The sequence below is a fragment of the Triticum dicoccoides genome, chromosome 5B (assembly GCF_002162155.2).
Source record: "Triticum dicoccoides isolate Atlit2015 ecotype Zavitan chromosome 5B, WEW_v2.0, whole genome shotgun sequence".
NCBI classification, from domain to species: Eukaryota; Viridiplantae; Streptophyta; class Magnoliopsida; order Poales; family Poaceae; genus Triticum; species Triticum dicoccoides.
Window position 1 is genome coordinate 81,696,228 of NC_041389.1, and position 14,639 is coordinate 81,710,866.

At 42.2% G+C, this 14,639-nt stretch overlaps 1 protein-coding gene across 1 annotated transcript; it reads left to right on the forward strand.

The window, feature by feature from the left end:
- The first annotated feature begins 6,471 nt into the window (after positions 1-6,471).
- On the forward strand, positions 6,472-13,719 carry LOC119307491 (probable ubiquitin-like-specific protease 2A). Its single transcript, XM_037583567.1, has 14 exons — positions 6,472-7,031; positions 7,116-7,164; positions 7,411-7,505; positions 7,593-7,792; positions 8,778-8,823; positions 9,491-9,567; positions 9,661-9,690; positions 9,778-9,873; positions 10,360-10,462; positions 11,364-11,446; positions 11,732-11,854; positions 11,971-12,082; positions 12,416-12,523; positions 12,637-13,719. The coding sequence occupies exons 1-14, from the start codon at positions 6,573-6,575 to the stop codon at positions 13,393-13,395; spliced, it is 2,340 nt and encodes a 779-aa protein (XP_037439464.1). The 5' UTR covers positions 6,472-6,572; the 3' UTR covers positions 13,396-13,719.
- Positions 13,720-14,639: the final 920 nt, after the last annotated feature.

Sequence of the window (14,639 nt, forward strand, 5' to 3'; positions counted from 1 at the left end):
ATTGAACCCAAAGCTAAGCACTTCTCCCATTGCAAGAACTACCAATCTAGTCAGCCAAACCAAACGGATACTTCGAAGAGACTTGCAAAGATAACTCAATCATACATAAAAGAATTCAGAGAAGATTCAAATATTTTCCATAGATAAGTTGGATCATAAACCCACAATTCATCCGTCTCAACAAACACATCGCAAAAAAAAGATTACATCAAATAGATCTCCACGAGAGAGGGGGAAAACATTGTATTGAGATCCAAAAAGAGAGAAGAAGCCATCTAGTTACTAGTTATGGACCCGAAGGTCTGAAGTAAACTACTCACACTTCATTGGAGGGGCTATGATGTTGATGTAGAAGCCCTCCGTGGTGGATGCCCCCTCTGGCGGAGCTCCGGAACAGGCCCCAAGATGGGATCTCGTGGATACAGAAGGTTGCGGCGGTGGAATTAGGTTTTTGGCTCCTGTTCTGATCGTTTGGGGATACATAGATATATATAGGAGGAAGGAGTACGTTGGTGGAGCAACAGGGGGCCCACGAGGTAGGGGGGCGCGCCCTCAACCCTCGTGACCGCATCTGGCACTTCTTGGAGTAGGGTCCAAGTCCCCTGGATCACGTTCGATGAGAAAATCACGTTCCCGAAGGTTTCATTCCGTTTGGACTCCGTTTGATATTTCGTTTCTTCGAAACACTGAAATAGGCAAAAAAACAGCAATTCTGGGCTGGGCCTCCGGTTAATAGGTTAGTCCCAAAAATAATATAAAAGTGGAAAATAAAGCCCAATATAGTCCAAAACAGTAGATCAAGTAGCATGGAGCAATCAAAATTATAGATACGTTGAAGACGTATCATCTTCCAGGTCTTGAACGTGCGTCCGGAGCTCTGGTAGCTCGTCAGACAAAGCCTAGTTCAGGCCCTTCTTGTGCCAGGACGTAAGTCGCAGGGGGTACCGGATCTGAACTCCGGAATGGCAGTCCACCCCTTGCCACGCGGCTCGGTGATGTAGAACCACTATTGCTGCCACTCCTTGACGGAATCATTAAAAGTCCCTGTCGGCCATGTTACATTAGGCATCTTGCTCACCATGCCGCCTCAGCATTCGGCATGCTCGCCACTCACTACCTTGGGCTTAACCTTTAGCCATAAGCCGAAGTGCGGCAGGACGCGGAAAAAGGCCTCGCACACGACTATAAATGTCGAGATGTTGAGGAAGGAATTTGGGGATAGATCATGGAAATCAATCCCGTAATAGTACATGATGCCGCGAACAAATGGTTGGAGGGGACCCTAGCCCGAGGACAAAATGAGGGAGAAATACCACACTCTCGTGGGGTTCCGGGGTGGGGACGATCTGTCCCGCCATCGAAAGACGGTGGCTAATTCTCTTGGCCAGATACCCGGCCCCCCGAAGCTTTTTGATATCCTTCTCCCGGACGGTAGATGCCATCCACTTGCCTCCTGCTCCAGATCCGGACATCTTCGGGAAAGCCTTTTTGGGCGGAGAAGAGAAGCGCTTGGGCACTAGGGCTCGAGCGGAAAGGAATGGATGAGTAGGGAAGGGCGTGTGTGAAAGGGAAGGTCCTTATCCCCTTATAAAGGCAGCAAAGATCCTGCGCCTCCCCACTTGCCCGCTAAAAACGCTTATTTCTCAAACGCCACGATTGATGGCACGGTTGGGTTACCCGCACCCGTATTAATGAGAATCCCGCAATAGGGGGACACGATCTCTGCTTCGACAAAGACGTGCTGAAATAACCGCCTCGTGATATGTGCGTCGACTGGTTGTGAAAAACGGTTCGAATAATGACCGGACCATGGCGTGATGTCATAAAAAGCTGTCAGCAGATTAGATTTATGGAATATTATACTCTCTACGGTGGTATGTGAGAATTGTTTTGCAAAGCCGAACACGATCCTTGTGTTCTAAATCTTTTATGGAGTATTCGGAGAAGGAACCCGCCTTGCAATGCCGAAGACAATCTGCGCGCCGGACTCATCGTCATTGAAGCCTGGTTCAGGGGCTACTGAGGGAGTCCTGGATTAAGGGGTCCTCGGACAGCTGGACTATATACTTTGGTCGGACTATTGGACTATGAAGATACAAGATTGAAGACTTCGTCCCGTGTCCGGATGGGACTCTCCTTTGCGTGGGAGGCAAGCTTGGATATTCGAATATGTAGATTTCCTTCTCTGTAACCGACTTTGTGTAACCCTAGCCCCCTCCGGTGTTTATATAAACCGAAGGGTTTAGTCCGTAGGACCAAGAACAATCACAATCATAGGCTAGCTTCTAGGGTTTAGCCTCTATGATCTCGTGGTAGATCAACTCTTGTAATACTCATATCATCAAGATCAATCAAGCAGGAAGTAGGGTATTACCTCCATCGAGAGGGCCCGAACCTGGATAAAACATCGTGTCCCCTGCCCCCTGTTACCATTAGCCTTAGACGCACAGTTCGGGACCCCCTACCCGAGATCCGTCGGTTTTGACACCGACAGGGGATCCCTCACCGGTGGCAATCTTCATCATCCCAGCGCTCTTCATGATGAGGAGGGAGTAGTTCACCCTCAGGGCTGAGGGTATGTACCAGTAGCTATGTGTTTGATCTCTCTCTCTCTCTCGTGTGTCTTGAGGTGATACAATCTTGATGTATCACGAGCTTTGCTATTATAGTTGGATCTTATGATGTTTCTCCCCCTCTACTCTCTTATGATGAATTGAGTTTTCCCCTTGAAGTTGTCTTGTCGCATTGAGTCTTTAAGGATTTGAGAACACTTTATGTATGTCGTGCCGTGCTTATCTGTGGTGACAATGGGATATTCACGTGATCTACTTGATGTATGTTTTGGTGATCAACTTGCGGATTCAATGAACTTATGCATAGGGGTTGGCACACGTTTTCGTATTGACTCTCCGGTAGAAACTTTGGGGCACTCTTTGAAGTACTTTGTGTTGGTTGAATAGATGAATCTGAGATTATGTGATGCATATCGTATAATTATGCCCACGGATACTTGAGGTGACATTGAAGTATCTAGGTGACATTAGGGTTTTGGTTGATTTGTGTCTTAAGGTGTTATTCTAGTACGAACTCTATGATAGATCAAACGGAAAGAATAGCTTCGTGTTATTTTACTACGGACTCTTGAATAGATCGACCAGAAATGATAACTTTGAGGTGGTTTCATACCCTACAATAATCTCTTCGTTTAATCTCCGCTGTGACTTTAGAGTGACTCTTTGTTGCATGTTGAGGGATAGTTATATGATCCAGTTATGTTATTATTGTTGAGAGAACTTGCACTAGTGAAAGTATGAACCCTAGGCCTTGTTTCCTAGAATTACAATACCGTTTGTGCTCATTTTTATCATTAGTTACCTTGTTGTTTTTATATTTTCAGATTACAAAAACCTATATCTACCATCCATATTGCACTTGTATCATCATCTCTTCGCCGAACTAGTGCACCTATACAATTTACCATTGTATTGGTTGTGTTGGATACACAAGAGACTCTTTGTTATTTGGTTGCAGGGTTGTTTGAGAGAGACCATCTTCATACTACGCCTCCCACGGATTGATAAACCTTAGGTCATCCACTTGAGGAAAATTTGCTACTGTCCTACAAACCTCTGCACTTGAAGGCCCAACAACGTCTATAAAAAGAAGGTTGTGTAGTAGACATCAGGAAACACACAAACAGTCTGAAGCCCACTTTGAAACCAGAAAACAAGCTATCAAGGCTCAAGTTTTGCATTTCAATGATTGATCAAACAACAATAGCAGATGCAATGCCCTCTTTCATTGATATGCAGAACATAGTTCACATCGACGAGAAATGGTTTGATATGATGAAAAGGAACATGACCTATTACCTCCATGAAGAAGAACCAGATCAGGTGTGCACTATTCAAAACAAGAACATTATCGGCAAGGTCATGTTCTTAACAGCAGTTGCGAGGCCACGATTTGATGATCAAGGAAATGTAACATTTGATGGCAAGATAGGAGTATGGGCCTTCATCAAAGAAACTCCAGCAAAAAAGGATTCCAAGAACAGACTCAAAGGGACTAAGGAACTAAAGTCGGACACAGTTACTAGGAATGTGATGAGGGAATACCTATGTGAAAAGGTCATTCCAGCTATTGAAGCATAGTGGCCCAAAGACAATCGAACCATCTACATCCAGCAAGATAACGCAAGAACACATGTTCCTCTAGATGATTCGCATTTTCTAGCGGTCGTAGCAAAATCAGAACTGGATATCAGGTTGATGCAGGAGCCTGCAAATTCACCTGATATGAATAAAATGCCTTGGATCTTTGCTTCTTCAGCTCAGTTCAGTCCTTGACACTTGAAAGTGCACCAAACAACATCAAGGAACTGGTAGAATCAGTTGAAGAAGCATATGATAGGTATAAAGTGCACAAACTGGCGAGGGTGTTTATAACCCTACAGTCAGTCCTGATTGAGGTTATGAGAGTTGAGGGAGGTACATGATACAAGATCCCGCACATGAACAAAGATAGGATGGAGAGAGAGGGGATGCTACATATCAATCTAAGATTCGATGCTGAGCTATATTGGAAAACTTTGGACATTATAGAGGGTCACTGAAGGAGAAGCAAACAGATGAAAGATGAAAGAGGGAGTATTCAGAGTGCCTAAAAATAATCAGAGCATATATAGATGGCTTAAAAATAATTTCAGAGTAGATATCGATGTCATCCATCATCATCCATAATTTCAGTGTATGTATAATTATATTCAGGTATGTAGTTGTCCAACACAAAAAAAAAGCCCTATGTTTACTGTCCGAAATGTTGTTGTCCAGATATATATTCAGGTATATATTCCTATAAAATTTAGTTGTACTCCAGATATATATTCAGGTATGACAGTAACAATACAATTTTTTTATGATACTCCCATATTGTTGCAGACATTGGTGAAAATTGCAATGGTCATCTACTCTGTTTCTGAATTGGCCATATATTATGCAATCCCTCTATATCTGAATTTTGGTTCGTTGCAGAGTTCATATAAGTACTCCATGCAAAATTGCAAAGTACTACTCCATGCAAAATTGTAGAAATTGAGCAAAACTACTCTGTACAGACATGAGTACTACTCCCATATAAACAAATGGTCATGTACTCTGTACAGACATTGGTGAAAATTGCAAAGAACTACTCCATGCAAAATTGTAGAAATTGGGCAAAACTACAGACATTGCTGAGCTTCTTGTACTGCAGCGGATCACCAGCCATTGGTGATGCTATTTAAGCAAAAAAAAAAACTCCAATACTCTGTAGGAAATTGCAGAAATTGCAGAAAAGCTACTCCATGGGGAAAATCAGGAGTACCTGAAGTGGAGATGAAGAAGGCGGTCTCCATGGAGTAAAAAGTTTTCCTCGCCGCAGCTGACGAGCTGGAAGTGTAGACGACGAGCATGCCGATGACGCTGTGTTGACCTCGCCGCCGGTGGATCCAGCACCGTAGAAGCCCACCGCAACACTAACACATGCCCTCCATCGCATCACCGAAGCTCACCGCCGGATCTGACATCGCCGCGTTCGTCGCCGGATCTAGAGGAGAAAGGATCCATTTTTCATGTGAGGAGTGAGATGCACGAGGACTGGACATGGAGGGTTGTCCGGGGGAGCTGCGCGGGGGTTAGTCAAGGAGACGCGAGGGAGCTGCGCAGCGCGGCGAGCTGCGAGGTGGCCGGCGATGGCGCGGCGGGGCAGGCAGCGACACAGGAGGGGATGGGAGCAACGCAGGTGCTGGAGCGAGTGGCCGCGAGTATCGCGGGTTGTGTCTGGGAAATATCGAGGGGTATTTCGTAAAAAGGTCGTCACGACAAGTATTCCGAACCAGAGGGAGTATTCCGACAAATAATCCCCATGATAAATCAATTAATTTCTTTTTCCCATGAAAAAAGATTACACCGTTAACTTTTTTCTTCAAAAGATCCTCGTTAGCCGAATCCACCTAATCCAGTATTCGAATCGGCACTCGTCTGAATCAAAACTAAATACTACTCTCTCCATTTCTAAATATAAAGTTTTTCAGATATTTTATACATGTGGGCACATTTTAGAGTGTAAATTCATTTATTTTGCACATTTAATAGTCCGTATACAATGTAAAAACGATAGTAGACGTTATCCGTTCGAATCCGATCCTATTTCGCCGATACCTAGATCGCACCGTTAGTTTTTCAATTTATTTTTATTTTTAGAGAAATACTCGTTAACACGAGCGCCGGAGTCCGGGGAAGCGGGCTCACCGCTCAAGCCGTCCGTCCACCTGTGCGTACGTGTAACGAAGAGTCGAAGATTCCGAGTAAAAAAAAAACCCGAAGATTTCCGTATGTATAAATGTCTCCAAATCCGCGAGCAAATCTCACCGTCGAAGTTTTTACGCTTAATTAAGTTCCGGGGTAATACTAATAGTCACGGCAACCTCCCCATTCCCCCCCGAACCCAAACCCCAAACCCCAAATTTCCCTCTCCCCACAACGTCCCAATCCGCATTTCCTCCCCGCCGATCGGCGCCGCCGGCGCCGCGGATGACGATGGGGGCGGCGGCGAAGAAGATCGGCATCGATATCAACTGGCTAAAGGAGTTCGTGGGCTCCTCCCCCGACGGCGAAGGCGACGCCGAAGTCTGCTTCGCCTCCCCTCCCTCGGCGGCCGGGAAGGGGAGGGCCAAGGGGAATGCGTCCGCCCGCTCCTCCCCCGGCGAGGGATTCGTCTGCCCTCCCCCGGCGCCGGCCAAGGGGAAGGGGAGGAGGGATGAGGAGGCGGAGGCGGAGGGGGAGTTCTCTGGGAGATCGAACGACGGGCTGCGGCGGGACATCGCGGATTTTTCGGACGAGGCGCTGCAGCTTGAGATCGCGTACGCCCGCAGCACGCACCCCGCATTCGGAGGCCTAATCGAGCAGGAGAAGAGGGAAGGCCGCAAACGCATCCTCCGGCTGCTCGAGGAGGAGGCGCGGCGCCGGGGGATCGATACCAACAGCGCCAAGGTTCGATCGTGCACTCGTCTCTGATTGGCCCCCCCTCTCCCTCTCACAACTTGTTTACATGGTCATTGGTGTGTTAATTCGTAGGATGGCGGTGCTTCCTATCGGGATCCTCGTTCTGACGCTTACTCATTTGGTAAGGTTTTTTCGCTTACTGCATGTTCAGTTACGAGCTTATACCTTAGCAATGTCGAGAGATGGGTTGGCAAAGTATGGGTACATGGGAGCTGTGGATGAAGTTAGTACAGGAAATGCAATTTATGCAGTTTGGTTGGAACATCTAATGAAAATATGCGACTGTTGAATCTGTTCCAGCTAATTTGCTCATCATTACGGCTAACCATGCTAGGGCAATTTTAAGTGTAATGTGCCCTTTTTGCAGATATTGATGATTCAGAGGCAGAACGTGCTGCCCGCAGATACCATCCGAAGTCATCTCCCATTCCCATTCGCTCGACAAAGAAAAACTACGGAGAGGTATATAGTAATGACATGCATGTGTCCTTGTTGTTGATAATCTGTAAAAATCTCTTCTAAATTAGGATGAAATGGTGGTGAATGCAGCTAGGTCTGTTTTCACGCACAAGTTTCAAACAACCTGGACGAATGAGACCTATACCAGAGGATAAGATGTACTCAAGCAAAACATCTCCAACTACTTTATCTGGGCACAAACAGAGAGTCCGTGCCGTTGATCCAAAGGAACATGATAGAGAAAAGCGTCGGCAGATTCAAAGCAACTTTTTCAGCAATCCTGCAAATAGGTATGTGTCAGATTTTCAGAAAATCAGGGCAACAACCTTTATGCATTTCTAACAGAAATGAAACATGCCATCCCGTGTTAAGCTTATTAGCACACCACATGAGTGCCCATTTTTAGTTTTGACTGTCCCTGTTCCCTGCATCCCTGCACAACCTGTTTTAGGATCTCCGTGTTACTAATTTACAATATTTCTGTCAATGTGTATTGCACTTTACTAGTATTATTACTACTTGTGTTTGGCAATTACAAGAGACTCCATTTACAGCTCTTTTATGATTTAGTTTCAAATACCAACGAATTTTGAAGCTGCACTTTTAATAGGAAGTCACTGTTTTGTAAGAAAGTATATTGACGGAATTATGTATGTATATGGCTACTTGGTTCTGTTGTGTTCTGGAATTGTGCAGACTTGGTAGCCGTAATGTAGTTCTGAGACAGGAATCTTGATCATTTTTAACAAATGATAATAGTATCACTTTACTTGATTCAGATTTCAAGCATATGCTGTTTTGCTTTCTGCAAGGCCATGACTATGCCATTCTTTTAGGAAGAAAATGCTTCTGTCTTGTTTTTTAGGTGCACTGTGCACTTATACATCAGCAATATTAATATCAGTACTCCACTTTGTTAAGACCTGCTTGACATAAGTTATTGGAAATGTGTGGAATACATATTCTGGTGAAATCTTATATATCCAGTCCCTCCATTCCTAAATATAAGTCTTTTTAGGGATTTCAATATGGACTACATACGGATGTACATAGACGTAGTTTAGAGTGTAGATTCACTCATTTTGCTCCGTATGTAGTCCATATTGGAATCTTTAAAAAGACTTATATTTAGGAACAGAGGGAGTAATAAGCATTGCGGATATTATTCACATAGTCATACAGTCTCTCTCAGGACTTCTATACAATACATCTCAGTATACTGTTACATTTAATCAAAATATTAAGCTGAGATTCCTTTTTAATTCTTCGACACAGGTGGAATGTACAGCATGAAGACTCATCTGTTTTATATTCTCGAAAGGTGGGTACGCTGACAACGTGACAATCATCTAGACCAATGAAATTACTATTCTACTCCCTCCCTTACAAAATAAGTGTGATGGTTTTAGTTCAAAAGTTCAAATTTGAACTAAAGCCAAACTAAAACTACGACACTTATTTTGGAACGGAGGGAGTAAAAGTTTCCTTACTTTTTGCCCCTGTACAAATGATCCTTATTTCCTATTGCTTGAGTGGTCAAGCTACAAAGCTGCCCTATTGCATGCAGTGTGAGTGCATTTGAGCTGTTTACGATTAATGACATTTCACTTGTTACATGATGCTGGCTTCTGCAGAAAACTGGCCTCCTCCATTTATGTACACTGCCACACTTCCCATTAATAGTTTGCCCGTGCTAATTAATTCTAGCACTGGGTCTGTCCTTTAAGTTAGGTTATCATCATGAAATAAAACCAGGATGTTTTTTGGACAGTGTACTTTCAGTAGTAGATTGATCATCATGCCACTTTTAGATACTCCCTCCGTCCGGAAATACTTGTCATCAAAATGGATAAAAGGGGATGCATCTAGTCGTATTTTAGTTCTAGATACATCTCTTTTTATCCATTTTGATGACAAGTATTTTCGGACGGAGGGAGTACAAATTTGACCTTACACAGCTGCATTATTATATTGTGTACCTATACTAGGTTAATGATGTGGTTCTCGTGGATGACGAAGATGCACAATCTGATGAACCAGTAGACTGTCGGGTGCCAGAGGAATGGTAAGTAAGGAGCTTCACCACCAACGTGTTTTCTGTTATGCATACTGAGCTACAGTTTTGATTTACTATCTGATAAAACAATGGGTTTTTCAGGAACGACTCAAAAATTTACTATCCATCAAGGTGAACACTGCATTTTTTTTGAAGACCTTCAGTTCATGGCAGTGAAATTTTCTTTAGTTCTGTCATTAATACTAACCATTTGAACAGAGATGATCCAGAAGCTGTAGAGCTCACCAGTTCGGATATCAAATGCCTTGATCCTGGAGTATATTTGTCGTCCCCTGTAATAAACTACTACATCCAGTAAGAATATATGTCCCTATCTTTCAAGTTTTGCTTTGTATCATTCTATGATCTTCTCCTTTTAGAGACTGCTTGAGCACATCATGTTTCTTTGAATAATACTGATGTATATAGACGCCTTTTAGTGTGTTGGTTCACTCATTTCAGTCTGAATCTAGTATATACTGAATTATCCAAAATGTCTTGTAATAGTGAAAGGGGGGAGTAGGAAGCAATCAATTCTTTATGATTTGATAACATTTAGGTGTTAATGCACCTAGTTGTGCTGCCTGTTGGTATTGAAATGTCCGGAACATCATCAAGCTATCTATTTGAGCTGTTGAGCTTGACGAATTAGTAAAAATAGCATCATGTGAATTTTTAGTTATCCACTTACTCAGAGATGTTAGAATTGTTTAAAGTTAGGACTTGTGAATTCTGTTCATAACAACTTTGCTTCTAAATGGATGTTTCTGTTTAACTCTTTGTATGATATTCTTCTGGCAGATACATCAAAAGAGACAAATTTCAACGTGAAGCTGCCAGAAACAATTTCCACATGTTTAACACATATTTTTACAGCAAGCTTCAAGAAGCATTATCTGGGAAGGTAAGATTGTTTTTCTATTGAATGACTTGAATACTGCCGCTAAAATATATGTTAGTCTTCTCCAAGTTCTATTATTCATGGTACATGAGAGTACTTTGGAGATAAGCTTTTGTTGTTTGCTTGGTAAAATGTGATAGTGTAACCTAGTACTCCCTCCATACGGAATTACTTGATGCTCAAACGGATGTATCTAACACTAAAATAGGTCTAGATACATCCGTTTGAGCATCAAGTAATTCTGGACGAAGGAAGTACTCCCTCCGTCCGGAAATACTCGTCGGAGGAATGGATGTATCTAGATGTATTTTAGTTCTAGATACATTCATTTTTATGCATTTCTTCGACAAGTATTTCCGGACGGAGGGAGTACTATACTGTGTTGTAGTTGTCCTTTCTTAGTATCTTGAGTTCTTGATTCTTATATACTCCTTCCGTTCCTAAATATAAGTCTTTTTAGACATTTCAAATGGACAACAACATACGAATGTATGTAGACATATTTTAGGGTGTAGGTTCATTCATTTTACTCCGTATGTAGTCACTTGTTGGAATCTCTAAAAAGACTTATATTTGGGAACGGAGGGAGTATTTAATAGTCTTTTATGATTTATCTTTCTTTTTTATGTAGTGTTGTACTATTTTCATACGATGTTTTCTCTGAATCTTATTGTTAGTGATACATGAGTACTCTGGACATATGCTTTTATTGCTTCCATGTTCAGATGCGATAGTAACAGGCATATGTCCAGAGTACTCTGAATTTTTGGACAATGTGTTGTAGTTGTCCTGTCCTAGTACTTCACTACTTGTTTCTTATAAAGTACTGTTTTGATATCTCTCTTGTTTGTGAAGTGGTATCTTCATATGATAATTTTAGATTGTAATGCTCCACTTTTTCTAGCGCGAGTTCGTGAAGTTGAGAAGATGGTGGAAAGGTGTCAATATATTTCAGAGAGGATACATTATACTGCCAATCCATGGAACGTAAGTTAGTTACTGGAATAGGAATTCTAACATGTTTGTTATTTATATGCTTGCAAATATAATTGATGGCTCATGTTATTGATTATTTTATCCAAATGCACTCTTGGATAAGTTTTATAACTCCATGCTCCATCTGGATCTGCAGTTTCAGATTCCTAAGTATCAATCCTTTAGTAATCTGATCAAATGTTTTACAAGCATTGGGTTGTGGCCTATGAGGTTAATAACATTATGCGTACTTCTTTTGGTATGTCTGCTAAATGCTTTTTTGTCTTTGTTAATTAGGGCACACTGGAGCCTGGTGATTATCTGCATTCCTGCAAAAGAGAGTAATTCAGGACCAATCGTACTTCATCTGGACTCCTTAGGGATGCATCCTACTGATGCCATTTATCGTACAGTTAGGAGGTAAGTGACATAACGACTATTATCTAACTTTGGGTGCTGGCTCACTTGTTGATGAGTTCTATGATTTTGATAGCGAGTAAACTCTTCATAACGCTGATGTCATCAACTGTATGTAGATTCCTTGAAGAGGAATGGAAGCATTTAAGGAACAACCCTCCTTCTGACATTTCTATTTCAGACACAATATGGGAGGATCTTCCAAGGAATATACACAAGGAAAATGTTGAGGTAAGTGTTATGATGGGTGGATACTTTATAGAAGCAGACGATGCAGGTGTGTCTTAAAAGCAATGAGTTGATTATGGAGAAATATACCATAGTTCATAAGCAAGGAGGCATTTGATAATGAAAAGCGAGTTGTTTCTTCTTGCTTGACTTATCACCTAGGAGTCTAGTACTCAACTCTTTAGATTGCTAACTATCCAGGTCATTGAATCTATAGATTATTATTTTTGGTTTGGGATTGGTTCCTGTTCTACACTCAAAGTTGTTTAGATTGTGGTCTGCAACTAAATTACATTTTTATCTTGGTACATTCTTATAAATTGTTACAATGACCAGGTTCCAGGGCAGAACAATGCATATGATTGTGGCATCTTCATGCTCTACTATATTCAACGGTTTATAACTGAAGCACCAGAAAATTTCACAAGAGATAGACTTGGCATGGTTAGTGGTGCCAACTCCTTTCTGTATTTTTCAGTTCTTATAATGCTTTGTCTGTTTAGCTTGGCGAGTTTCTTTCTCGAGGGTTTAACACTGAGCTTGTATTGGCTTTACAGTTTAGTCGCAGTTGGTTTAGATCTGAAGAGGCTTCTAATTTAAGAAACAAGATAAGGAAACTACTGCTGAAAGAGTTTGAAAGTGCGAGGGTTGATGATGTTATGTCTGAGGCAGCTACAGCTGATGGCTCTGATGATGACTGTTTGATGAAGGAAGGAGAATCAGAGGCACCTACAGCTGATGGCTGTCATGAAGACTGTGTGATGATGGAAGGAGAATCAGAGGCGGTTATACCCTGTGCCAGTTCAGACATGGGCGCAGATGATGTTAAGCCAGGGGCAGCAACATCTGATGGCTCTGATGAAATCTTATGGAAAGGAAAATCAGAAGCAGTTGCATCTGGTGACAGATTAGAAATGGTGGTAGGAGGTGGAGACACATTTGAAGGAACACCTTGGAGCACCCGCAAAAGTGATGGAAGGAACAGAGTATGTGTTCTTTCTGAAGAGGCTACATTGCCTGGTAGCGCCGTGAAGGACGATGTGAAATCAGATCCTGACAGCTCAGAAAGTGAAGAAGTTGTCGAGTTCTTACCTTCTGACAATGACAATGACAATGACAATGAAGAGGTCATGCATAGAGGAACACGGCTGGATTTATTTTATTGTGATGACAGCTGTGACAGTGAAGCAGAAGAGGTGACAGGTGCTTGGAAGCGAAGATCAAGAACAATGAAGAGGCCAGACAGAGCCAGTGACGTGCAGATCATAGAAGATAGAAAGCCAAGAGCTAAGTGGGATGTTTGCCACATGACGTGACATGAAGGGCTCATCCACCCATTTCCAGGATGACCGAAAACCAATCTGCGATTTTGCGGTGCCTGTTACCATATGCGAAACGTTTGATAGTGGGTGATCAAAGGCATAATGTATTGCCTGACAATGCATGATCGATCAATCTTCCCCTAGCTCTTCTTGCCCTTGGTGGTAAAGTTTTGGTAGTAAGGCCATGGGCGTGGGCTGGGAGGAGGGTTTATAGTGTACAGGTTAAGCATATAGACTGCAAGACTATTACAAAGTGGCGCACACTCTTGTGCAAATATAAGCTATGGAAATGATAGCAAAATGATTGTGCTATCGTTACATACTACTCCCTCCGTTCCAAAATAGATGACCCAATTAATAGAACATACCTAAACATTAATAAAACTAGTTGAATTAATAGAAGTAGTTGAATTAATTGAATTAGTAAGTGTTTAATGTTTCGCCTAATATGAACATAGAAAATGTCGTCTGACGACGGAAAACTTTTCATTATGTGCGAATACTGTGAAGACCAGCGCGGCTAGTGCGACAGAAATTTTCTTGTTGATGGTAGGCGATTCAGCATCAAGCTGGATGAGACCTTCCAATTTGATACAGTAAGTCACAACGACAAGTCTGTTTTCGTAATTAAGCATGACTTATATATGCTTTATTTGCCTGACTTATAATTTTTAATTTTCACTATTCTACTAGCGCATCCCCTGTCATGCAAGAATTTTTAGTACTCATTATAATGTAAAACAATCACTAAATTAAATTGAAAACATAAAACTAAAGAAAAATTAAAAAAAACACCCAAACATTTAGTACCGGTTGGTGTTACCAACCGGTACTAATGCCCTACACGCAAACGGGCCTGGCTCGTGCCACGTGGTGACACTTTAGCGCCGGTTCGTGACGAACCGGTATTAAAGGGAGGGGACCTTTAGTCCCCACTCTTTAGTGCCGGTTGGCGAACAACACTAAAGCCCGTCACGAACCGGCACTAAAGGCCGGTTTTGTACTAGTGATTATACATCATACTCCCTCCGTTTCTAAATATAAGTCCTAGAGCTTTCAATATGAACTACATACGGATGTACGTAGACATATTTTTAGAGTGTAGATTCACTCATTTTACCCCGTACGTACTCCATATTGAAATTTCTAAACAGACTTATATTTAGGAACAAAAGGAGTATATGACAATACTAAGATAGCACCCTTGTACGCACTGGCGGAGCTTAGTGTATTGCTGG

Bases quoted from the DNA above. Each gene is read 5' to 3' on its own strand.
- LOC119307491 (XM_037583567.1), top strand. From the start codon at position 6,573: ATGACGATGGGGGCGGCGGCGAAGAAGATCGGCATCGATATCAACTGG. The intron at 9,691-9,777 runs GTGAACACTGCA...CCATTTGAACAG, and splicing joins AAAATTTACTATCCATCAAG to AGATGATCCAGAAGCTGTAG. The intron at 11,855-11,970 runs GTAAGTGACATA...AACTGTATGTAG, and splicing joins ATTTATCGTACAGTTAGGAG to ATTCCTTGAAGAGGAATGGA.